At 44.7% G+C, this 25,532-nt stretch overlaps 2 protein-coding genes and 1 pseudogene across 3 annotated transcripts in view; 2 read left to right on the top strand and 1 right to left on the bottom strand.

The window, feature by feature from the left end:
- The first annotated feature begins 942 nt into the window (after positions 1 to 942).
- Positions 943 to 5,067, top strand: LOC129868585 (plasminogen receptor (KT)-like; annotated as a pseudogene).
- A 2,545-nt stretch (positions 5,068 to 7,612) lies between these two features.
- Positions 7,613 to 9,625, top strand: LOC129810832 (relaxin-3-like). Its single transcript, XM_055861770.1, has 2 exons — positions 7,613 to 7,989; positions 8,791 to 9,625. The coding sequence occupies exons 1-2, from the start codon at positions 7,812 to 7,814 to the stop codon at positions 9,138 to 9,140; spliced, it is 528 nt and encodes a 175-aa protein (XP_055717745.1). The 5' UTR covers positions 7,613 to 7,811; the 3' UTR covers positions 9,141 to 9,625.
- A 754-nt stretch (positions 9,626 to 10,379) lies between these two features.
- Positions 10,380 to 25,532, bottom strand: part of LOC129810819 (tyrosine-protein kinase JAK2-like) — a 69,157-nt gene continuing 54,004 nt past the window's right edge. Inside the window, exons 13-24 of one of the 2 annotated variants that reach the window (XM_055861750.1) lie at positions 25,232 to 25,319; positions 22,061 to 22,182; positions 21,378 to 21,516; positions 20,944 to 21,095; positions 20,288 to 20,438; positions 19,885 to 20,018; positions 17,251 to 17,440; positions 16,282 to 16,406; positions 15,272 to 15,444; positions 14,965 to 15,076; positions 13,998 to 14,111; positions 10,380 to 13,929 (exon numbers count right to left, since the gene is read on the bottom strand). In XM_055861750.1, coding sequence (XP_055717725.1) covers positions 13,822 to 13,929; positions 13,998 to 14,111; positions 14,965 to 15,076; positions 15,272 to 15,444; positions 16,282 to 16,406; positions 17,251 to 17,440; positions 19,885 to 20,018; positions 20,288 to 20,438; positions 20,944 to 21,095; positions 21,378 to 21,516; positions 22,061 to 22,182; positions 25,232 to 25,319 — 1,608 coding nt within the window. In that variant the 3' untranslated portion in view covers positions 10,380 to 13,821. Of the gene's footprint in view, positions 13,930 to 13,997; positions 14,112 to 14,964; positions 15,077 to 15,271; positions 15,445 to 16,219; positions 16,407 to 17,250; positions 17,441 to 19,884; positions 20,019 to 20,287; positions 20,439 to 20,943; positions 21,096 to 21,377; positions 21,517 to 22,060; positions 22,183 to 25,231; positions 25,320 to 25,532 lie in introns of those variants that run through there. The other variant, XM_055861757.1, reaches the window with a different exon arrangement.

Raw genomic sequence — 25,532 nt, forward strand, 5'->3', positions numbered from 1 at the left:
AACGTAGAAAAAAAGCCTACTTGACACGACTAAGAGTTCACCTAGGAATAAGAGTGTGATGGCGCTAGGGGTCAAGTGATCCCGAGACCCTGGTCAGTCATCAGTGCGTGTGTCTCAGCACTGAATCAAAGGGTCTGACTGCCTTCAAAGGATGTGAGGGGACTGCATTTAAAGGCCGGATCTGTAATATTTACAGCCGTTTTTAGAGAATGCGGTTAATCGGTTTTAATATTCACTGAGGTGACAGAAGGTGAAATAGCAACCTTTCTCATCCACCCTGAAGGTCTGAGGCTTTGTCATATCTTGAAGGACAGATGCACTTAGTCTTAGTGTCCCGTCCCACAGTCTCATAATTTAATTGTCATGATAATGATGGCCATGATAACTAGATTGAGTGACTCACAGTTCAATGCAAGCCAGGATGTGATGGCCGCAGGTTCCGCTCCACTCTCCCAGTCCTGCGTCACTAGAGTATCAATATGTCTCCTCCCTCCTCTGACCCCTACCTATCACCCTCTTCTTACGTCTATTGTCAGGGAGGCACGATGCCCCACGGAGGAAGTCGCACCAGTAGAGCCTGGTGTTCAAGGGTGTTCATACGTGTTTCTCCACCTCTCTTTGTTCCTTTCATTCATTTCACACTCACATCTCTTGAAACAACAAATACATTCTGCTATTTTGTGTCGAAGAAATGTATATTAGCTATAGTCTATTCATTTATAGGGTATGCGCCTTGAGATCAGAGTTTAGCAGCAGATAATGAGATTACAACCAAAAATGTGTATTTTTCTGGTTGCTAAAAAGACGTCAACAAAACGTCCTTTTACTTGGTATAACGTCATAAAAGACGTCATAATAGCATCATTGCAACCAGTTTTGCACGTTGGGATGTGTTCTCTGAGCTCTGACTGAGTACGTTTCTGTCCTTCCTGCCCTGCACGGATGGAGAGACAGACCCTGATGCAGAACCAGATGAGAGAGAGGCAAATGGCTATGCAGATAGCCTGGTCCAGGGAGTTCCTCAAATACTTCTTCAGCCTGGCCACACTAGGCCTCACCATCAGGTGGGTTCTCCATAGAGTTAACTAGGCCTCACCATCAGGTGGGTTCTCCATAGAGTTAACTAGGCCTCACCATCAGGTGGGTTCTCCATAGAGTTAACTAGGCCTCACCATCAGGTGGGTTCTCCATAGAGTTAACTAGGCCTCACCATCAGGTGGGTTCTCCATAGAGTTAACTAGGCCTCACCATCAGGTGGGTTCTCCATAGAGTTAACTAGGCCTCACCATCAGGTGGGTTCTCTATAGAGTTAACTAGGCCTCACCATCAGGTGGGTTCTCTATAGAGTTAACTAGGCCTCACTATCGGGTGGGTCGTCCACAGAGTTAACTAGGCCTCACCATCGGGTGTGTTCTCCATAGAGTTAACTAGGCCTCACCATCGGGTGGGTTCTCCACAGAGTTAACTAGGCCTCACCATCGGGTGGGTTCTAGGCCAACATCATTTTAGTTTAAATTAAGCCAGTTTTCTTCAATAGTTAGAGATAGATGATTGATAATGTTTTAATACAACTATAACATTGCAAAATGTATGTTTAGTTAATAAAGAGACTAATGAAGATGAGATGGACAAAAAAGATGAGGTAACACTTTGTTTGAACTGTATGTCATAAGTGTCACAATGCTGTCATAAACATGACATAACATGCCATATATCATGAAAGGGATATTGTTGATGACAATATGATGACACTGTTGTGCTGCTGTTATACACTTCAAATTAAATCAAATCAAATTGTATTAGTCACATTCGTTGAAGACAATAGGTACGTTGATTACTTAAAAAGAAAATATGAATAAGAAATAAAAAGTAACACGTAATTAAAGAGCAGCAGTAAAATAACAATAGCGAGACTATATACAGGGGGTACCGGTACAGAGGCAATGTGCGGGGGAACCATTTAGTTGAGGTAATTGAGGTAATATGTACATGTTGTCACACCCTGATCTGTTCACCTGTCTTTGTGATTGTCTCCTCCCCCCTCCAGGTGTCACCCATCTTCCCCATTATCCCCTGTGTATTTATACCTGTGTTCTCTGTTTGTCCATTGCCAGTTCGTCTTGTTTGTCAAGTCAACCAGCGTTTTTATGTCTCAGCTCCTGTTTTTCCCAGTCTCTCTTTTTCTCGCCCTCCTGGTTTTGACCCTTGCCTGTCCTGGCTCTGAGCCCGCCTGCCTGACCACTGCCTACCCTGAGCCTGCCTGCCAACCTGTACCTTTGCCCCACCTTTGGATTATTGACCTCTGCCTACCCTGACCCTGAGCCTGCCTGCAGTTCGGTACGGTTGCCCCACCTCTGGTTTACTGACCCCTGCCTGCCTTGACCTGTCTATTGCCTGCCCCTGTTGGATTATTAAACCATTCTTCATTCAACGTTGTCTGCATCTGGGTCTTACCTTCATACCTGATACATGTAGGTAGAGTTATTAAAGTGACTATGTATAGATGTTAGCAACAGAGAGTGCCAGCGGTGTAAAAGGGGGGGGGGGGGGGGGGGGGGGGGGGGGCAATGCGAATAGTCTGGGTAGCCATTTGATTAGATGTTAAGGAGTCTTATGGCTTGGGGGTAGAAGCTGTTTAGAAGCCTCTTGGACCTAGACTTGGCGAGAGAACAGTCTATGACTAGGGTGGCTGGAGTCTTTGACAATTTTTAGGGCATTCCTCTGACACCGCCTGCTATAGAGGTCCTGGATAGCAGGAAGCTTCAGTGATAACAGATGGTTGGATGTTCTGAAACGTACCTAGGACCGACCACTGCTGTTGCCATTGCTTGACGAGCTGAGTGACTATATTTCCTACCTGTTAGGTGTGAGATGCTCACTGATCTAAAGGGTTAGAGGGTAACTGATTTGTGTGAAGTGCAGTGGATCTTTAAAGCCAAACCACTGTTTTATTTACAGCAGTGTGATGTGTGTACGCAGTTCATTACCTGCTATTCACATACAGGTTGTGGTTCATTAGCTTCAGATTCAAAGTGTTTAATAGTCACATGTACATCTTCGTCATAACAAACATATAAATACGTTGCCCTCGCCCATAATGTTATGAGTGATGCTAGGTAGTGTGATTTTAAAATAAATAAAACAAATTGTTTTTAAGCAAATCATGATTGTTATAAGTGTTTTGTTATCTACTGTATTTTTGACTGTATGTTTGTTTATTCCATGTGTAACTCTGTGTTGTTGTAAGTGTCGAACTGCTTTGCTTTATCTTGGCCAGGTCGTAGTTGTAACTCAGAACTTGTTCTCAACTAGCCTACCTGGTTAAATAAAGGTGAAATAAAAAATCAATATAAAAATCTCTGTCTTTGGATGCCAACACCTTGGCCATGTTGATAATATAGGCTAAATGTGTGCCCCAGCCATGCACAAATCTTTGGTTTGGTTTTACGCTTTGAATGATTGTTTTAGGTGTTAGTTGATCTCTGTGACTGTCTAATGTACCTCTATCCCCACGTGAGCAGTGCTATTAAGAAGAGGAAGCTGGCTTTCTGTCCCCGTCATTCCTCTCAGCTTCGTTCGGGCCTATCAGATGGACATGGCGTATGGAACGCTTATCTACCACATGGGGAGTACATACTTCTCTCTTTACCACGTGTACTGACAGCTGACCTGAAACGTACTGTGTACACTCCGATATTATATTTTCACATTGTCCTTTCCAGCAAGGTTCCAGAAATTATGCTGGATGCGTAACCAGACCAACGCAGTACAGCTAGGCTCAGCTCAGTGTTGGGGAAATGGTATTAGTTCCGTCTATTTTAGCTCACAATCACTTCTATAATGGTGATGTCACCAAAAGATTTGAACAAATGGGAATTAAAATCTCCCAATTTCAAGACTAAAACCACCTCAAGCAGAAATAGTTTGATTTTCATTCTGACAACCAGAAACCTTGCTAGGCATACCAGTCCTCAAACGTCATTGAATGGATACATTTAACAGAGTGGCTGCGTTTCTCAATTCCCTGGAAGTCGGTTCCCGATAGCAAAAAATGCTAAACTTCTTCGCATTTTCGCGATTCTATAGTTTACGCACAGGTTCTGCTCAATTCGCTCGGCTGCCCAGAGAACAGGGTACTGAATGGCGCTTGTTTAATAAAGTTAGATCAAAGCTGAATCAATGTCTGCAAGATCACAATACTAACGATAGTATTCTACATAACTGAACCGAACATAATAGCATAGTACAACGTAACTATAAAACGAAAAACACCACCTAATTTCTTATGACATTTTTGGGATGATTGTGCGAATGGTCGCATGTTTCTCTCATGCGGCCAGAACACAACAGCGCGCGACTCTAGGAAAAATATGTGCTTTGAATGAAACAAAACACAGGTATGATACAGTTTGTCAACACCATCTGCTCTAAAATTCGCCCAGTGTACATAATGCAAAACAACACTGTACTTAACTCGAGATCTAAATGCATATTCCCATGTAACTGATTGAGATGAAATGGTTGGCAACTTGAAGAATTGTCATTCACGATTGACAGTGAGAAATGTGAAGGGAGGGTGAGCACAAAAATGTGTGCGTAAAGTAGAGGTAAAGAAACATGCAGAACGTGATACAGATGTTTTGCTCTGGGGAAATGGCTTCCAGGGGAGCGGTTAGCGTCGGAAATGCAGCCTCAGCCTAAATTGAACGTGAGAAAACAATATTATTGTAGTCAGTTGCTACAGTATGGCAGCTGTAATTTCAACATTACTCGGGCCAGACCACCACATATTCATTTTAATATCAGTATCCTCGTTGAAAGCAAAATACACATTTTCCTTATCTTTTTCTTTGCTTGCTTGTTTTCTTTGCTTTTCTTTGCTTGTTTTCTTTTTTCTTTGCTCTTTGCTCTGATTGATGTCACTTTCTGTCTGTGTGTGTCCTCAGATGAGGCAGAGAGCATCATGGTCTCAGAGCACGACCGATTGGACCTTCCAAGTGGTGAGCCCGTCTTCGTGAGCATTGAGAAGGCAAGAAGAGCTCCCTGAGCTCCCTCTTTGAGAAATGACACAGACACTGTCCTGCCTGGGATAGAGGTACATTAGACAGTCACAGAGATCAACTAACACCTCCTGCCATGTGTGGGTGTTGTTCAGGGTTGTTCAGGGTTATTCACACCTCTGATCTCCACTCCTGGAAGTCAGTGAGTGACGCTCCTCTGTCCCCAAGATCAATGTTCATCAAGTCTTCGCCTCAGTTATGTTGCGTTTAGAATCAGTGTCAGTCATGCCGTTTATGATGAGGGAGGAGAATATTTTTTTCTTCATGAACATGGCCTTATTTCGATTACAGGATATTGTATGACTGTCATTTATATTCCATTCACCTAGTTCTATGTACAGTAACATTGATAGGTTTAGGCTACAACATGGTATTCTAATTTTCTATATACCCATCATAAGGTTGCTACAACCTAGCCTATGAATGGAAGTTTACAACTTATGTGCACACGGGTCGAGAGGTTTGACGTGACAGACAGTACACATGGATAGACAGTGACACATTCAATACCGCCATGCTCACTCTTGCCTGCATCTAGCTGATCTAGGGTGTAATCATTATTCCAACAGTTGCAAACGAGAGTTTCTATTGGACAAATTCAAGTATGTTTATCCCTGTTTCGCTACGTTTGCTCCCGTTCAAGAAAAGTTTTTCATATACAGCCCTAATCACGCGTAAACTCAGTTTACTTTCATAGCAGCCACGTTGTTTTCCTCATCACATCTATGCGCTCTCCCCCTCTCACCTTTTCCCTTCGTTTGTGGACTTCAATGCACAACACATCAGCTGTATGTAGCCAGGCGTATGTGACCTTTCCAAGCCAAACCATATCATAACTGCTACACAGCCTACATCTTTGTCACCATATTAGTTGAAATAACGGCATAGTCAACACAAATACTAGAACTAATGCGTTAGTAAGCCCGCTACAATCATGCAGTAACATTAAAGTGTATAGTCAGTAAGCAGTTTAGCAGTTACATCAGCAGGCCCCTGTGGCAATACATTTGTTAAACCGAAAGCTTACCTTGACTTGGAAGAGTTACAGTGTTGTGTTGGATAGTCATAGCCAGATAGCTAACATAGCATCCCTCTGTTTGAGCAGGGTGTTTGAGTATGCTTAACTAGCTAGCTGCATTTGTTAGCTAACTAAGTCAAACTGAAAGTTAAATAAAATGACAAATTATCTTCCTCTCTTACTTCTCCTTCATTTTTGAAGAAATCAATTTGTTAAAAACTGTTCAACTATTGTCTTTCTCACTATTTCAGTCAAATACACAACACATTTTATGCACAGCAGTGCTAGATAGCTGTAGATTATGCTTTCAGAACTAGATTAATTCTCTGATCCTTTGATTGGGTGGACAACATGTCAGTTCATGCTGCAAGAGCTCTGATAGGTTGGAGGACGTCCTCCGGAAGTTGTCATAATTACTGTGTAAGTCTATGGAAGGGGGTGAGCCTCCTAGGTTTTGTACTGAAGTCAATGTTCCCAGAGGAGAACAAAAGCTAGCTGTCCTCCGGCTACACCATGGTGCTACCCTACAGAGTGCTGTTGAGGCTACTGTAGACTTTCATGGCAAAACAGTTTTAATCAATTATTTGGTGACGTGAATTTATATTTAAACAATTTCATTTAACCTTTATTTAACTAGGCAAGTCAGTCAAGAACAAATTCTTATTTACAATGACGGCCTACCAAAAGGCAAAAGGCCTCCTGCGGGGATGGGGGCTGGGATTAAAATAAAATAATATAGGACAAAACACACATCACAACAAGAGAGACACCACAACACTACATAAACAGAGACTTAAGACAACCTATTCATGGAACATTTGTTTTTCAATACTGATGTCACATTGTGTGACGATATGTACATCATATTACTGCTGATGATACTTTTCCTAACTTGAATAAAAGACGATGGTCTGATATTTCTCTTGACAAAGTTTACTTTCTCAAATAGAGAAAAAAATCGGATCCATTCATTTCCACAGAAATTATTAATTTTCTGCTGTCATAGTACCATCTACACACACACACACACACACACACACACACACACACACACACACACACACACACACACACACACACACACACACACACACACACACACACACACACACACACACACACACACACACACACACACACACAGTTATTAGCCTGTCATCATTTACAACACAGGTTGTTTATTGTAGATTAAGATTTGATTGGAGCCAGTCTCAGGTGTTTAGCTCTGAGCTGTTTCTCTAGAACCACACCAAACCCAAACACAGATATTTCACTGTAATTCTGCCATATGAAAAATTATACTGGGAATACTGAAAAACTAAAAATATGAGGTCATTAATTATTACGCATCTAAGTGTGTGCGTGCGTGTGTGAGAGAGAATGCACACGTGCGTGGGTGTGTGCAATGTACGCGCTTGCATGGTATGTGTGTGCGTGTGTGAGCGAGCATGTTGGGGAGGAAGGGGAGTTGGCATCAGGTTGATGTGTATGGAGAGTAGGGTATCATGACAGGCACACAAGATAGTGAGGGGTAGAGACTATAAGAAGCAGCAAATGGTAGCGAGAGAGAGAGTCACTTCATGATATCCTACTGACGTCTACATTGACAGAACACGTTGACTGATAGAGTAGCAACGGCATCTAAAGAAACTCTTCACACTTGCACCAGAACCGCACGCTAGGGCGACTTCAGTTTCTCTACAACGAAACCAGCTCTACTTCTTTAACTGAAAATGCCTCTAAAGCTTACTACTCTTATCCTTGTGTGTGTTGGTAGTTTGTTCTTGTGTGCGAGCGCTCAAAGCCTATCACGAGACTACGGGGTGAAACTGTGCGGCAGAGAGTTTATAAGAGCCGTTATCTTCACGTGCGGCGGGTCCCGTTGGAAACGATCCTTAGATGAAGACTTGGGTACGTCTGCTAAAACATAATTTACAGTCTTCTAAATGCAAACACTCGTCGGTCATGTTGAACTGGTAAAACTGACTTTTATTCGCAGCTGCTGTATAATCTTGTTACTTTCATGCGAACGTTTTTGAAAGCAGACTTTAAAAAAACTTTATCATGAGCTACATTATTAATTTCCATTGTGTTAAAGTTAAAACAGTAGCTATATTCTTAAATCAAAGTTGTTTCAAAAGTCACATTTTTGGAAGTAGTATTTTGCCCGAGAACGCCGAAGAAACGTAATCTGCTTGATAATCCCACTTCAGCACCACAGACAGCTCTTTGATTGGAAAATGAGCGTACCCTACTTTCGCCTCAAAGAATATGTTACCCTGATTACTGAGAAGTAGCCTAATTGAAATGCAATCATAGGTTAATTGTTGTCATTTAGGCTAATTTGTAATTTCCTATTCAACGGCTGTTCAGAGCTCTTTCAATTTATTTAGCCAGGTAGGTCTGCAAGGCACTCAGCATGGTTTCTGAGAGAGATTGCTAGCCATGTAGAAACATTATAGGACCTCTGATTTTCACTTAAATTAATTGTTAGGGTGTCTTGACACATGGTGGGAAAAGTTTAAAAAAAGAACCCAACTCATTTAGTATTGGAGGGATTTTCCCGCATTTTATTTATTCACTTTAGAGTTTGTGTACCGGTATTCACATTACAGTCTATGCAGCGGAGATCTTAATCCCCCCCAAAATGTATCAAGATAAAACAGGTGTCAACACTAACTGTACCACTCCCTCTGCTCTGACTCCTTCCAGATCCCTTCCAGCCTGGTTCCTACAGTGATGTCACGGAGGGCAGCAGAATCAACTGGCCTCACGGACATGGTCAAGACCAGGCAGCAGACCACCCTCTCCAGCTATCTTCATCCTCCCTGGCAGACCTCCTCTCAATCTTGGGCGGAGTGGGAGACCATAGGGGGTCAATGGTTGATGTCAACCCCAGCGAGGGGCTTCAGAACCAGGCTTCTGTGCTGGGAGGAGTGGCCAAGAACCCGAGCGTCAACTGGCCACGCCGCGACAGACAAAAGAGGAACTTTTCCCTGGGCTTAGCTGGCATGTGTTGTAACCAGGGCTGCACTAAGAATGACATTGGGCATCTGTGCTGAGTGAGACTGGGGCAGAACAGAGGTGGTGGACACTGGCTGAGGGAGCTCCCCCTGTGCAGAACGGAGAACGTTGATCAAATTCTCCTTTCTCGTACAGGGTGAGGAGAGCTCCACCTTCTCTCTGTGTTGCTGGACTGGGTGTGAGAGACAGCAGTTTTAAGTTTTCATTTCAGTGTTCCAAGACAATCACAAGGTTTGGGTTGTTGATGGGGGAACTTTAAAATGGCTTTGTATACTTTTATGTATAATGTGAAAGGAAAATAGTTTACATTTCATTTTAATTATTGCTCAAATTGTGTCTCATTAAATTAATGACTTTGCTACTGAAGCAAGAGCATCATTGTACTTCCCTGAGAAATAAAATAGTTTGAATGACATGTATCTCCCCTAACAACCCACCACAAATACCCCATTACAATACTGAGAAAATATGTTGTGTATGTTAAACTAATCAAATATCAATATAAAGTATCTTTTGGAAATCACATCTTGTCCATGTCAAAATGTCTCATCCACTCAATGGAAAAGCTCCAAAAAAATGTGCTAGTTATATAATGCTATTGCACAGAAAGATGTATTATTCTAATAAACATGAATGATTTCATATGTGCATTCTACCAGAGTTAAAACACTAATCCATCAGTCATAATCATGGTCACTGCAATGACTACAACGCTTCTACAGAACATCGGTTACACTTACCACCACTACCAAGGTGTACCTGTGAAAGACCTCAAAGCTGGTCAACTCATGATTCAACCCCATTAGTCTCAAAGCGATCATGATAGACCATTGCCTGTATTTTACCTGTAATTGACAAGCTCAGTCAAGGCATTGAGGAGACATGTCTCTCTCAGGAGGAGCTGCGAGCATCTTCACTGTGTTTCTCTCAGGAGGAGCTGCGAGCATCTTCACTGTGTTTCTCTCAGGAGGAGCTGCGAGCATCTTCACTGTATTTCTCTCAGGAGGAGCTGCGAGCATCTTCACTGTGTTTCTCTCAGGAGGAGCTGGGAGCATCTTCACTGTGTTTCTCTCAGGAGGAGCTGGGAGCATCTTCACTGTGTTTCTCTCAGGAGGAGCTGGGAGCATCTTCACTGTGTTTCTCTCAGGAGGAGCTGGGAGCATCTTCACTGTGTTTCTCTCAGGAGGAGCTGGGAGCATCTTTACCATATGTAAATGATATTTGAGAGCCGACTGTACAGTGTGGACGGAGACGTTATAACAGAGACGAGCCACTGATCAATCTAATATGTTTAATGTGAGGAAAAACAGGATGACTACAACCAAATAACATTGCAGATCAACTTTAATAGTGGCTCTCTTATAAATAAAAAACATGAAGGTTACCAAAAGCAACAAAAGCCATTTCTGACCAGTTCTGCAATAACATTGACTGCTTTGATATAAAATAGCTGACAGTTTACAATCAATTTAGTCTACGGATTATTATTCATATTTAACAACAGCAGATTTACATTCAACACGCAAACACAGGGAAATACTGGCTTGTATATATACAAAAAACTAGTTAAAAAAAAAAAGACACTTCCCACTTCTTCGTGATCATGTTATGATTTTTTAAATGAAAAAAACATGTTCACACAAAACACTGACCTTGACATGACAGCATCATGTATGACTGTCAGCACAGCTACCGTAACATTCAATAAAAAGTAGCCAGAAACAAACAAGCAGACAGATTAAACCAGTGTACCCCAACGGGCGGCCCGTGGGCCAAATTTGGACCACGGGTGGTTATTTGGCTCCCCAAGTTCTGAGCAAAAATGTTTAAAACAATTGGGGTGTGTGGAGTTTATTGTTGGACATGAAAGACAGTACAAAAATATCAGGAAATCAGCTACAAGTGATTTTTATGTAAGAAATCTGTTCCCAAGTATTCCCATACATAATAGAGACACAATGTGATCGTATACAAATATAAAAAATGTTTGAAATGATTATGTTTTAGACAATCATCTGTTTGTGCTTCTTGCGGTCAATTTGCTGTTCACAAATTATTTGTAATTATGTTCCAACCCTCTGACCATCCGCTCAAGAAAAAAACCATATCGTCCTGCTTCTGGATCTAGTTGATGATCGCTGGATTAAACTCCATTATTACAATAGAGTAGTGGGACAAACAAAGCCTGTCAGCCCACGTTGCTGCTTTACAGTTACAGATCATAGAGTCACTCTGACAGAATTAAAGACAGCATTACATTGCATCTCTATGGACAGGTCACAGGGGGGTACTATGTGTTTTGTCACGGGGGGCACTGTGTTTTGTCACACACCAGATAGGTGTAGTGAAATGTGCTGTTTTACAGGGTCAACCACAGTAGTACAACACCCCTGGAGTAAATTAAGTACTTGGCTCATGTGCACATGGACAGATTTTTCACCTTGTCGGCTTGGATATTCGAACCAGAGACCGTTTACTCTAACCGCTAGGCTACCTGCATACTTACTTAAACTGTCCATGAACTGAAATTCCACCTCGTCTCTGCACTTCTCGTCTGTTGATGCTTTCACCTACACCATTTAGTCTGTTGATGCTTTCACCTACACCATTTAGTCTGTTGATGCTTTCACCTACACCATTTAGTCTGTTGATGCTTTCACCTACACCATTTAGTCTGTTGATGCTTTCACCTACACCATTTAGTCTGTTGATGCTTTCACCTACACCATTTAGTCTGTTGATGCTTTCACCTACACCATTTAGTCTGTTGATGCTTTCACCTACACCATTTAGTCTGTTGATGCTTTCACCTACACCATTTAGTCTGTTGATGCTTTCACCTACACCATTTAGTCAGTCTCATTCCAAATATTGCTATGTAGCAACACTATAATGAAGATATTATTTTCCAACTGGCAGTGCACAGCATCCTAGACTCGTCAAGTTACGGAATATTATAAAAAGGGGAAGCACATAAGTCAACAATTCCTTTTGCATGTTACTTTGCAATAGCCCAAGATTTCAGGGTACGACGATAAGTAGGTGGGAGCTTAGAGAAAAATTAAATAAAGGTTGCACCCTTTGTCAGACATCTCCTTTCATTGTTTTTTCATCACCCTTTTCTCCCACATCTTTGTGTCTCTAAAAGCAGTATTGCTTTATTAGTTCTTCCCTTAGGTGAAAAAGAGAAATGTGGTTTGACATAATCCACTTGAGTTAAAGGAAGAAGGCAGTTGAACATCCTTTACTAACTGTACAGTACATCTTCTGTGTTGCTTTCTCTCACGTGCCTTCTGTGTTGCCGTTAACACATCATCAACAGCTGGGTGTTCTGTGTTGCTGTTAACACATCATCAACAGCTGGGTGTTCTGTGTCGCTGTTAACACATCATCAACAGCTGGGTGTTCTGTGTCGCTGTTAACACATCATCAACAGCTGGGTGTTCTGTGTTGCCGTCAACACATCATCAACAGCTGGGTGTTCTGTGTTGCCGTTAACACATCATCAACAGCTGGGTGTTCTGTGTTGCTGTTAACACATCATCAACAGCTGGGTGTTCTGTGTTGCCGTTAACACATCATCAACAGCTGGGTGTTCTGTGTTGCCGTCAACACATCATCAACAGCTGGGTGTTCTGTGTTGCCGTTAACACATCATCAACAGCTGGGTGTTCTGTGTTGCCGTTAACACATCATCAACAGCTGGGTGTTCTGTGTTGCCGTTAACACATCATCAACAGCTGGGTGTTCTGTGTTGCCGTTAACACATCATCAACAGCTGGGTGTTCTGTGTCTCTGTTAACACATCATCAACAGCTGGGTGTTCTGTGTTGCCGTTAACACATCATCAACAGCTGGGTGTTCTGTGTTGCTGTTAACACATCATCAACAGCTGGGTGTTCTGTGTTGCCGTTAACACATCATCAACAGCTGGGTGTTCTGTGTTGCCGTCAACACATCATCAACAGCTGGGTGTTCTGTGTTGCCGTTAACACATCATCAACAGCTGGGTGTTCTGTGTTGCCGTTAACACATCATCAACAGCTGGGTGTTCTGTGTTGCCGTTAACACATCATCAACAGCTGGGTGTTCTGTGTTGCCGTTAACACATCATCAACAGCTGGGTGTTCTGTGTCTCTGTTAACACATCATCAACAGCTGGGTGTTCTGTGTCTCTGTTAACACATCATCAACAGCTGGGTGTTCTGTGTTGCTGTTAACACATCATCAACAGCTGGGTGTTCTGTGTCTCTGTTAACACATCATCAACAGCTGGGTGTTCTGTGCTGGAGAGAGTCTGAGACCCTGACAGAAGTCAAACAGTGAAAACATCTCCAAATGGAGAAATTATGGCAACAAAGTAACAGCATATGGTAATTTCAGAGATCCGCAGAATCCCTGAAAAAGTGGGTAGGTTTGAACACAAAGTAGACAGTTTTTGAGACTTTGTCCCAAAATGCCATTGGTAATGCTCCAGAAGACGGTTGGGTCAGGCGACTTCATTGTCGTCGTCTTTTAGAGTTGAGGCGTCGTCAGGGATGTTTTCATTAGGGCACACCGTAGCAAAACGCTTTGCAACAGAAAAGGAAACCGAGCGTTTCTTATTGGACAAGTCCAGGTAATCCCTTTCAGTCCGTTTGGTGCCTAATGAATACAACCCAGGTGATCGGTGTGGGCTGGGCCAGGTCCCATCCAGCAGAGACCTCCAGGAAGGGTTCCTCAGCCCTCCTTACTGTCCCGGAACAAGTCCACGGTCTGGGCTAACTTCTTGAAAGTGGGCCGCAGGGCTGGGTCATTGTTCCAGCACTCGGTCATCATGTGCTGGATCTGAGGGGTACAGAGGGAGGCTTAAGGTTACGTTGCAATCAGAGGGACACTAAATTAGAGACACTTACCTCCTCAGGACATCCCTGGGGAGCAGGCAGTCTGTATCCTCTCTTCAGGAGATCTATGAGGTGATATACTATCATCTGACCCTGCTTGTCACGGCCCATCTTATCCATGAACGCCTGGAGAGGAGGAGGAGGGGGGAGGAGAAAGGAGCAGGATGAGAAATAGGGGGAGGAGAGTGAGGGGGAAGGAGAAGGAGGGAAGAGGAGTAGGGGGAGAGTTGTAAGTGGCGGTAAGAGCTGTGTTAATTACAGCACACAGTTTAAGGATGGCAGGTAAACTAATCAAATTTGCAAAGAGAAATGCATTAGTGGAATTATCTATTAACCTTGTACAGAGACCACAATGGGATAAGAAAGTCTCAATAGACCTAATTATGACTAACAAGTGTTATTCAAGCTCTTTCCACAGTAAGCAGCATCAAAGAGAGAAAGGTTGACAGAGACAGAGGAGGCATCAAAGAGAGAAAGGTTGACAGCGACAGAGGAGGCATCAAAGAGAGAAAGGTTGACAGAGCCAGAGGAGGCATCAAAGAGAGAAAGGTTGACAGAGCCAGAGGAGGCATCAAAGAGAGAAAGGTTGACAGACACAGAGGAGGCATCAAAGAGAGAAAGGTTGACTGATACAGAGGAGGCATCAAAGAGAGAAAGGTTGACTGACACAGAGGAGTCATCAAAGAGAAAAAGGTTGACTGACACAGAGGAGTCATCAAAGAGAGAAAGGTTGACAGACACAGAGGAGGCATCAAAGAGAGAAAGGTTGACAGACACAGAGGCATCAAAGAGAGAAAGGTTGACTGATACAGAGGAGTCAAAGAGAGAAAGGTTGACTGATACAGAGGAGTCAAAGAGAGAAAGGTTGACTGATACAGAGGAGTCAAAGAGAGAAAGGTTGACTGATACAGAGGAGTCATCAAAGCATTACAGATGAAAAGTGAAAGTGTGAGGTGGAAGAGGAGGAGAAGATACGTACTGCCGGAGGACTGCAGTTCTTGTCACTGAACAGCTCATAGAGGACCACTCCAAAGCTCCACACGTCAGAGCCCACTGAAAACTTACTCTCTGTCAGAGACTCCGGGGCATACCTTCAACACAACAAAGTCAAATAAACACAAACTAAATAAACAGATAGAGGATTGTGTCAGAAAAAGCCAGATTACTTTAAAATCAGAAAAAAAAAAAAAAGCTGACTCATTCAAAAGACTAAGAGATGTTGGAGGGAAACAAACGTATGATTCTCCCCTCTGCCTGCTGAGAGATGTTGTGGTATCTTTTCTCACCAGAAGATGGGGCTCTCGCCCGGCTCTCTGACAGTGTAGTAGTCCTTGTCCTGAGGCAGGACCTTGGTAAGGCCAAAGTCTCCTATCTTCACCCTCAGCTCACTCTCTACCAGGATGTTACGCGTGGCCAAGTCGCGGTGGATGTAGCGTTTGGTCGCCAGGTAGTCCATGCCCTACAGAACACCTCCGTAAGGCTGTTGTTTTACCATGGAAACCTCAAGGATGCTCCACATCCCTCAACAATATATCTATATACATACCTCTCAAATAGATATTGATAAAATAGATATTAACTGATGGTTCAATTCATTGTAAGGGATTTCTTTCTGCCGGTTTCTTTTGACCTCAGTAATGATGAGCAGCAGTGATGACATAACATCAATTATCATCATCATTTGATTGATTGATGGTATAACATACCATCTCCGTACAGCTGTTTTTACAGTATTACAGGGGTACAGTATTACAGGGGTACAGTATTACAGTAGAGGAGTACAGCATTACAGGAGTACAGCATTACAAGATTACAGGAGTACAGGAGTAGAGCATTACAGGAGTAGAGTATTACAGGAGTAGAGCATTAGAGGAGTAGAGCATTACAGTATTACAGGAGTAGAGCATTAGAGGAGTAGAGCATTACAGTATTACAGGAGTACAGTATTACAGGAGTAGAGAGTACAGGAGTACAGTATTACAGGAGTAGAGTATTAAAGGAGTACATTATTACAGGAGTAGAGGAGTAGAGTATTACAGGAGTAGAGGAGTACAGGAGTAGAGTATTACAGGAGTAGAGTATTACAGGAGTAGAGGAGTAGAGTATTACAGGAGTAGAGGAGTACAGTATTACAGGAGTAGAGGAGTACAGTATTACAGGAGTACAGTATTACAGGAGTAGAGGAGCACAGTATTACAGGAGTACAGTATTACAGGAGTAGAGGAGTAGTGTACCTTGCAGATCTGTGAGGCGTAGTGCAGGAGTAGAGCATTACAGGAGTAGAGAAGTAGTGTACCTTGCAGATCTGTGAGGCGTAGTGCAGGAGCTTCTTGTAGTCAAAGCGGTCCTTGTTTTTGATGAGGTAGTCCCTCAGACTGCCGTAGGGGAGGTACTCCATGATGAGACGCAGATTCCTCCGGCCTAGGAAGAGTAGCAGACAGGCACCCAACAGAGGAAGAGGAGAGACAGGCACAGAACAGAGGGTCAGAGAGGAACCCAACAGAGGAAGAGGAGAGACAGGCACAGAACAGAGGGTCAGAGAGGAACCCAACAGAGGAAGAGGAGAGACAGGCACAGAACAGAGGGTCAGAGAGGAACCCAACAGAGGAAGAGGAGAGACAGGCACAGAACAGAGGAAGAGGAGAGACAGGCACAGAACAGAGGGTCAGAGAGGAACCCAACAGAGGAAGAGGAGAGACAGGCACAGAACAGAGGGTCAGAGAGGAACCCAACAGAGGAAGAGGAGATCAGGGTCTTACTCCGTTTATTTTTATTTTTATGGAGAGCTACAGTCTGAACTTGTTCAATAAGAACAGATGTTTGTTTTACCCTGCAAAATGTCTTGTTACAGTGTACACTGAGGGTCCCTCCCTTCAGGGACCCTCAGCCGTTCTTGATTGAACTGGTCAGCTAATTATCAAGCCCCTGATTAGGTAAATCAGTCCAGGGCTACAATAACATTGTGAAACATCTGGAGGTCCCAGAGGAAAAGGTTTGAAAACCTCTGCGCTTCTAAACACGACCCTGGCCTGTCTTTCACAAAATAGACACGCTGCACTGATCTCCTGCCTTGGTGATTCAACCTCTATGGGATCGGCTGTTTCAAAGTGTTTCCTTTCAAATGATATTGAGAAAATGCATATCCTTGGTTCAAGTCCTGAGCTACAGGCAGTTAGATTTGGGTTTGTAATTTTAGGTGAAAGATGCACTGATCTCCTGCCTTGGTGATTTAAGTTACTGTAGTTATGATGATGGTAAATCTCACCAGCGCTGTAACACACTCCCTTGTACTTGACGATGTTTTCATGCTGAAGAGACTTGAGGATCTCTATCTCCCGTTCAAAGTCTCGGAGGTGTTCTGCTGTGCTGTGCTGCAGCTTCTTGACTGCCACAACCTCCCCCGTGTTATCCTGCAGAGGGTCATACCGACACATCTCCACACTGCCAAAGTTACCCTGAGAGAGAGAGGGGAGAGGGAGAGAGAGAGGGGAGAGGGAGAGAGAGAGAGAGGGGAGAGAGAGAGAGAGAGAGAGAGGGGAGAGAGAGAGAGAGAGAGGGAGTTAGAGTAAAATGTGCAGATGGAGCGAAGAGAGAAAAATAGCGGCAGAGAGAGAGAGAGAGAGAGACAGAGAGAGAGACAGAGAGTGAGAGAGCGAGAGAGACTTCATATCTACTGGGTGAAATACCACAGTGTGACATCACAGCAGCAAGATGTGTGACCTGTTGTCACAAGAAAAGGTCAACCAGTGAATCAAAAACACCATTGTAAATACAACCTATATTTATGTTTATTTATTTTCCCATTTGTACTTTAACCATTTGTATGTCATTACAACACTGTATATATACATAATATGACATTTGTAATGTCTTTATTCAGGAACTTCTGTGAGTGTAATGTTTACTGTTAATTTGTATTGTTTATTCCACTTTTGTTTATTATCTACTTCACTTGCTTTGGCAATGTTAACATATGTTTCCCATGCCAATTAAGCGCCTTGAATTGAGACAGAGTGAGTGACAGACAGAGTGACAGAGAGAGAGTGAGAGAGTGAGTGACAGACAGAGTGACAGAGAGAGAGTGAGAGAGTGAGTGAGTGAGAGACAGAGAGAGTGAGTGAATGAGTGAGTGAGTGAGAGACAGAGAGAGTGAGTGAGTGAGTGAGTGAGTGAGTGAGTGAGAGACAGAGAGAGAGAGTGAGTGAGTGAGTGAGTGAGACAGAGAGAGAGACAGAGAGAGTGAGTGAGTGAGTGAGACAGAGAGAGAGACAGAGAGAGTGAGTGAGTGAGTGAGAGACAGAGAGAGTGAGTGAGTGAGTGAGAGACAGAGAGAGTGAGTGAGTGAGTGAGAGACAGAGAGAGTGAGTGAGTGAGTGAGAGACAGAGAGAGTGAGTGAGTGAGTGAGAGACAGAGAGAGTGAGTGAGTGAGTGAGAGACAGAGAGAGTGAGTGAGTGAGTGAGAGACAGAGAGAGTGAGTGAGTGAGTGAGAGACAGAGAGAGTGAGTGAGTGAGTGAGAGACAGAGAGAGTGAGTGAGTGAGTGAGAGACAGAGAGAGTGAGTGAGTGAGTGAGAGACAGAGAGAGTGAGTGAGTGAGTGAGAGACAGAGAGAGTGAGTGAGTGAGTGAGAGACAGAGAGAGTGAGTGAGTGAGAGACAGAGAGAGTGAGTGAGTGAGTGAGAGACAGAGAGAGTGAGTGAGTGAGTGAGAGACAGAGAGAGTGAGTGAGTGAGTGAGTGAGAGACAGAGAGAGTGAGTGAGTGAGTGAGTGAGAGACAGAGAGAGTGAGTGAGTGAGTGAGAGACAGAGAGAGTGAGTGAGTGAGTGAGAGACAGAGAGAGTGAGTGAGTGAGTGAGAGACAGAGAGAGTGAGTGAGTGAGTGAGAGACAGAGAGAGTGAGTGAGTGAGTGAGAGACAGAGAGAGTGAGTGAGTGAGTGAGAGACAGAGAGTGAGTGAGTGAGTGAGAGACAGAGAGAGTGAGTGAGTGAGTGAGAGACAGAGAGAGTGAGTGAGTGAGTGAGTGAGAGACAGAGAGAGAGAGTGAGTGAGTGAGAGACAGAGAGAGTGAGTGAGTGAGTGAGAGACAGAGAGAGTGAGTGAGTGAGTGAGACAGAGAGAGTGAGTGAGAGAGTGAGTGAGTGAGTGAGAGAGAGTGAGTGAGTGAGTGAGACAGAGAGAGTGAGTGAGTGAGTGAGACAGAGAGAGTGAGTGAGTGAGAGACAGAGAGAGTGAGTGAGTGAGAGACAGAGAGAGTGAGTGAGTGAGAGACAGAGAGAGTGAGTGAGTGAGAGACAGAGAGAGTGAGTGAGTGAGAGACAGAGAGAGTGAGTGAGTGAGAGACAGAGAGAGTGAGTGAGTGAGAGACAGAGAGAGTGAGTGAGTGAGAGACAGAGAGAGTGAGTGAGTGAGAGACAGAGAGAGTGAGTGAGTGAGAGACAGAGAGAGTGAGTGAGTGAGAGACAGAGAGAGTGAGTGAGTGAGAGACAGAGAGAGTGAGTGAGTGAGAGACAGAGAGAGTGAGTGAGTGAGAGACAGAGAGAGTGAGTGAGTGAGTGAGAGACAGAGAGTGAGTGAGTGACAGACAGAGAATGAGTGAGTGAGTGACAGAGAGTGAGTGGGTGAGTGACAGAGAGTGAGTGAGTGAGAGACAGAGAGTGAGTGAGTGAGAGACAGAGAGTGAGTGAGTGAGAGACAGAGTGAGTGAGTGAGAGACAGAGAGTGAGTGAGTGAGAGACAGAGAGTGAGTGAGTGAGAGACAGAGAGTGAGTGAGTGAGAGACAGAGAGTGAGTGAGAGACAGAGAGTGAGTGAGAGACAGAGAGTGAGTGAGAGACAGAGAGTGAGTGAAAGACAGAGAGTGAGTGAGGGACAGAGTGGTGGCGTGTGTGTTGTCTAACCTTGCCCAGCTGCTTGAGGAAGATGAGATGTCTCTCTTCAAACTGAGCAGGGTTTTGGTTCTCAAAGGCCCCTGGGAACCCAAACCCTCTGGTCCTGTTGGGCACCATGTCACTCTCCACCAGCAACTCATAGTCTGCAGCAGGAGACAGAACACAATCAACACCTTCTGGAAATAAACCAAAACATTCACACATTTTTACCCAAAAGTGTCATAGAACTGTCAACACTGACAGTGACCTATAGCCTACATTCAATATATGTTGCAATCCATGCGAGAATGAAACTGACGTTGGCAGTGCCATGGTTTAACACACTGAGCCACTGGACCAGTATCAGTGAAATGACTAGAAGGAGATGTTTGTCAGTCTGCAGAGAGCACTAGAAAGAGAGGAGACAACCGACCAGGAGTGAACAGGCTGTTGAGGTCTCTGATGACGGCTCTGAAGGAGGGTCTGTTGGACGGCTCATAGTCCATACAGCTGTTGATCAGGTTGGCCAGCTCTGTCCACTTCGGCGCAGGCAGCTGGTGGTGGTCCTCATAGAACAGTCGTTTCTACAGAGGACAATAAGACTACATCAACTATAAACACAGGAACTCTAATAGATGATTATGCTGTGCATGACAGTTGGATAATGTTTGTTAACAAGACAAAGACAAAGAACCTGATGAAGACCATGTCGGAAGACAGTTTTAGTCCCAGTGTCCAGACAAGAGAACAGTACATCAACTATGTCTCTCTAAAAATAACATACTGTAACATACCAGTAAACTGAGGCACAAAACCCTCAGGTTGGACATCTTCCACTTAAATTGATTTGATTTCCTGCTTGTAAAAACCACCTTGATACCTGGCTGTAATTTACAGTGGAGCTATAACGACAATGATACAGAGGAGATGGACTCCTGCCCTATAGACCATTCTGGCTCGCACAAGGCTTACCATTACTAACTAAATTAAATGGTATTAGAATTATATATCAATATAATTATTTATATATATATATATATACATTTTTCCATGAATAAAACTGTTAATTGCACCTCCAGCAATCCTTACCTTGGAGGAGTCCAGTGTGCCGAGTGGTCTGTCTCCTCCACTACAGATCTCCCACAGAGTGGTGCCGAAGGCCCACTTATCTGTAGCCAGAGTCAGATGTCTGTCCTCCTCTAAACACTCTGGAGGTATCCAGGGGATGCGCTCCACAAGGACTGGAGGGGCAGTGGAGGGCAGGACAATGGGATGGGAATACATAGAGCACACAGACATTAAATATACTCCCTTCCTGACTTCCTGAGCTACTGTTCTTGTTTGTTTGTGCGTTGTACGCTTTAAGCTGGTAGTGTACAAAACATTAGGAACAAACCCCCCAAAACACCATGTGTTGCTGCGTAACCAAGCCACATAGTATTGTAAAACAACGTGCAAAAGTTCAGTAAAGTACAATTTCTTAGTATCTCTTTGTACTAAGTAATACAAGGGCTGGTACTCACCATCTTTGGGCAGCACAGTGATGCTGATTCCAGGGTCACTCAGTTTGATGAAGGGGGGGTTCCCAGTCTTCCTGTCCTCCTCTCGGATCAACAGGACATTCTTGGCACATACATTCCCATGCACCAGGTTCTTATCCTCCTGTTATTCAATTGAACATGGCGGACTGATTAGTGGCAGATTGAACACAAACGTTACACCATTACAGCGAGATATCTGCCACTTAGCAGATGCAGTGGTATTGAATATGTTTTACTGGACAGAGAGGAGAGAGAAAGTGGGAAAGATAGGGGGGGGGGGGGGGGGGGGGGAGTGCATCACATAGGCTGCTTTAACACAGGCAACCCATTCCGATCGATTGCCGGTTTATTGGCGAAAGAGCTGATCTGATTGGCCAAAAGATCAATTGGTGGAAAAAGATCAGAATTGGGCTGCCTGTGTAAACGCAGCCAGAGACAGCGGGTCAGATTTGAACCCATCAAAACGGTGGTATACGAGACGTAGGCCGCAACGCTGACCACCAGACCACCCAGGACACATAGCAGACGGCTTCTTTCCTAAACCATTTACTGCTCAGGGAGTGCATCCAGTCAGTGAACCGTGTGGGGCCTTATGGAGTTTCTTCCAGATTATTATGATTAGGGTGTCTTACTAGGTAATTGGTTAATTGATGGATTGGTCTTACCAGGTAATGCATAGCCCAGGCCAGCTGCTTGGCCACCTCTAGCTTCCAGGTGATGTTCACAGAGCTCTTCTTTAGGTATGTATCCAGAGAGCCAAGCTTCCCATACTCCTGCACCATCATGTCTGAAAGGGTTAGAATTCCACAAATCACAGCTGGACCAGTGAGGCACATCAAATAAAGGGATTATAACTGCCATTACTGTTTTGATGAGCCACTTCTCAGGTCAATAAGGACTGGTGGGTAAAAGCATCCAATCTCAATCCACATGGATATTCTTATTCATACTGTATCAAATCAATCTTCATTGATCCACTTGAGTGCTGGATCACACACACACACACACACCTTTAAAACCAGGCATAGTGATATATAGAGCGAAGCCTACTTCATATGCTGAGCAGGCACTTCATACAACAGCTGGCTGCTCCAGTCCTTACATAACATAGGATTAACCTAGAGCCTCGGCCAGTTCAGCAGGCACAGGTCACAGCAGGCACAGCTACCGTTACAAAAAGGATTTTATTCCAGACCGATGCTGGCCCTGATGTTACCCAGAAAGCACAAGTCATGTGGTCAGAGTCGTGTTCATTAGGCTACAAACTGAAGAAAACTACCTGAAACGGGGGAGGGACTACCTGGACTTGTCCAATAAGAAACGTTAATTTCCGTGTTCTGTTGAATGCCCTAATGAACTGCTGTGTTTAATCCACATCCCCCACAGTTGGACTTAACTAGGAATAGGCCCCTATCCCATTGCTAAAAACAAAGACAGACAGAGAGACAGACAGAGAGAGAGACAGACACAGACAGAGAGAGAGACAGACACAGACAGACAGACAGACACAGACACAGACAGACACAGACACAGACAGACACAGACACAGACAGAGACAGACACAGACAGACACAGACACACACAGACAGACACAGACACAGACAGACACAGACAGACACAGACACAGACAGACACAGACACAGAGACAGACAGACACAGAGACAGACAGACACAGAGACAGACAGACACAGAGACAGACAGACACAGAGACAGACAGACACAGAGACAGACAGACACAGAGACAGACAGACACAGAGACAGACAGACAGACAGGCAGACAGAGACGCAGACAGACAGAGACGCAGACAGACAGAGACGCAGACAGACACAGAGACAGACACAGAGACAGACACAGACACAGACACAGAGACAGACACAGAGACAGACACAGAAACAGACACAGAAACAGACACAGAGACAGACACAGAGACAGACACAGAGACAGACACAGAGACAGACACAGAGACAGAGACAGACAGACAGAGACAGACAGACAGAGACAGACAGACAGACAGAGACAGACAGAGACAGACAGAGACAGACAGAGACAGAGACAGACAGACACAGAGACAGACAGACACAGAGACAGACAGACACAGAGACAGACAGACACAGAGACAGACAGACACAGAGACAGACAGACACAGAGACAGACAGACACAGAGACAGACAGACACAGAGACAGACAAACAGACAGAGACGCAGACAGACACAGAGACAGACAAACAGACAGAGACGCAGACAGACAGAGACGCAGACAGACACAGAGACAGACACAGAGACAGACACAGAGACAGACACAGAGACAGACACAGAGACAGACACAGAGACAGACACAGAGACAGACACAGAGACAGACACAGAGACAGACACAGAGACAGACACAGAGACAGACAGAGACAGACACAGAGACAGACACAGACAGACACAGACACAGACACAGACAGAGACAGACAGAGACAGAGACAGACAGAGACAGACAGAGACAGACAACAGTTTTGTAGCGAGGGCAGGGAGGTAGAGTTCGGGGGGAGAGAAGGTCAGAACCCTGAGGGATAGGGTGGTAAGAAGAGTCGGCTAGCGGTTAGCTTAGACCATCGTTTCCAGAACTCGGTCCTGGAGAACCCAAGCGGTGCGCGTTTTGGTTGTTGCCCTAAAACTACACAGCTGATTCAAACAATCAACTCATCATCAAGCTTTGATTATTTGAACCACTAGAGTAGGACCCAGGAACGAGTTTGGGAAACGCTGGCTTAGGCCCATTGACCCATGGAGCATAGGCCAAGGTTGGGATGGAGACAGAGGTAGGCTAACAGAGGTAAAGGTTGGGATGGAGACAGAGGTAGGCTAACAGAGGCCAAGATTGGGATGGAGACAGAGGGAGGCTAACAGAGGCCAAGGTTGGGATGGAGACAGAGGGAGGCTAACAGAGGTAAAGGTTGGGATGGAGACAGAGGGAGGCTAACAGAGGCCAAGGTTGGGATGGAGACAGAGGGAGGCTAACAGAGGTAAAGGTTGGGATGGAGACAGAGGGAGGCTAACAGAGGCCAAGGTTGGGATGGAGACAGAGGGAGGCTAACAGAGGTAAAGGTTGGGATGGAGACAGAGGGAGGCTAACAGAGGCCAAGGTTGGGATGGAGACAGAGGGAGGCTAACAGAGGCCAAGGTTGGGATGGAGACAGAGGGAGGCTAACAGAGGTAAAGGTTGGGATGGAGACAGAGGGAGGCTAACAGAGGCCAAGGTTGGGATGGAGACAGAGGGAGGCTAACAGAGGTAAAGGTTGGGATGGAGACAGAGGGAGGCTAACAGAGGCCAAGGTTGGGATGGAGACAGAGGGAGGCTAACAGAGGTAAAGGTTGGGATGGAGACAGAGGGAGGCTAACAGAGGCCAAGGTTGGGATGGAGACAGAGGGAGGCTAACAGAGGTAAAGGTTGGGATGGAGACAGAGGGAGGCTAACAGAGGCCAAGGTTGGGATGGAGACAGAGGTAGGCTAACAGAGGCCAAGGTTGGGATGGAGACAGACGGAGGCTAACAGAGGCCAAGGTTGGGATGGAGACAGAGGCCAAGGTTGGGATGGAGACAGAGGTAGGCTAACAGAGGTAAAGGTTGGGATGGAGACAGAGGGAGGCTAACAGAGGCCAAGGTTGGGATGGAGACAGAGGGAGGCTAACAGAGGCCAAGGTTGGGATGGAAACAGAGGGAGGCTAACAGAGGCCAAGGTTGGGATGGAGACAGAGGGAGGCTAACAGAGGCCAAGGTTGGGATGGAGACAGAGGGAGGCTAACAGAGGTAAAACAGTGAGAGGTATAATTTAGTTTAGTAATGTCACTTACTCTCCTCTCCGCAGACACACACGCCATAGGTGAGGAGCAGGTGCTTATGGGATAGCTGGCTCATCATACTGGCGGCTTCAAAGAACGACTGGAGAGAAGAGCAGTCAGACAGAGTTAAATATTGTATCGTAGGAAATGTAAGCAAACATAGAAAATGAACACATTAATTGGCAAAACATTGTGCTAAATAAAATGACTGCAATGGAAGAGTCATATCCCTTTCAAGAACTAATGCAAAAAGACTCCAAGTCCATCTCCTTAACACTACATGTTGTTGGCTGGAGTTGAGGAGAGGTTCTCG

This window comes from Salvelinus fontinalis, chromosome 2 (assembly GCF_029448725.1).
Source record: "Salvelinus fontinalis isolate EN_2023a chromosome 2, ASM2944872v1, whole genome shotgun sequence".
NCBI classification, from domain to species: Eukaryota; Metazoa; Chordata; class Actinopteri; order Salmoniformes; family Salmonidae; genus Salvelinus; species Salvelinus fontinalis.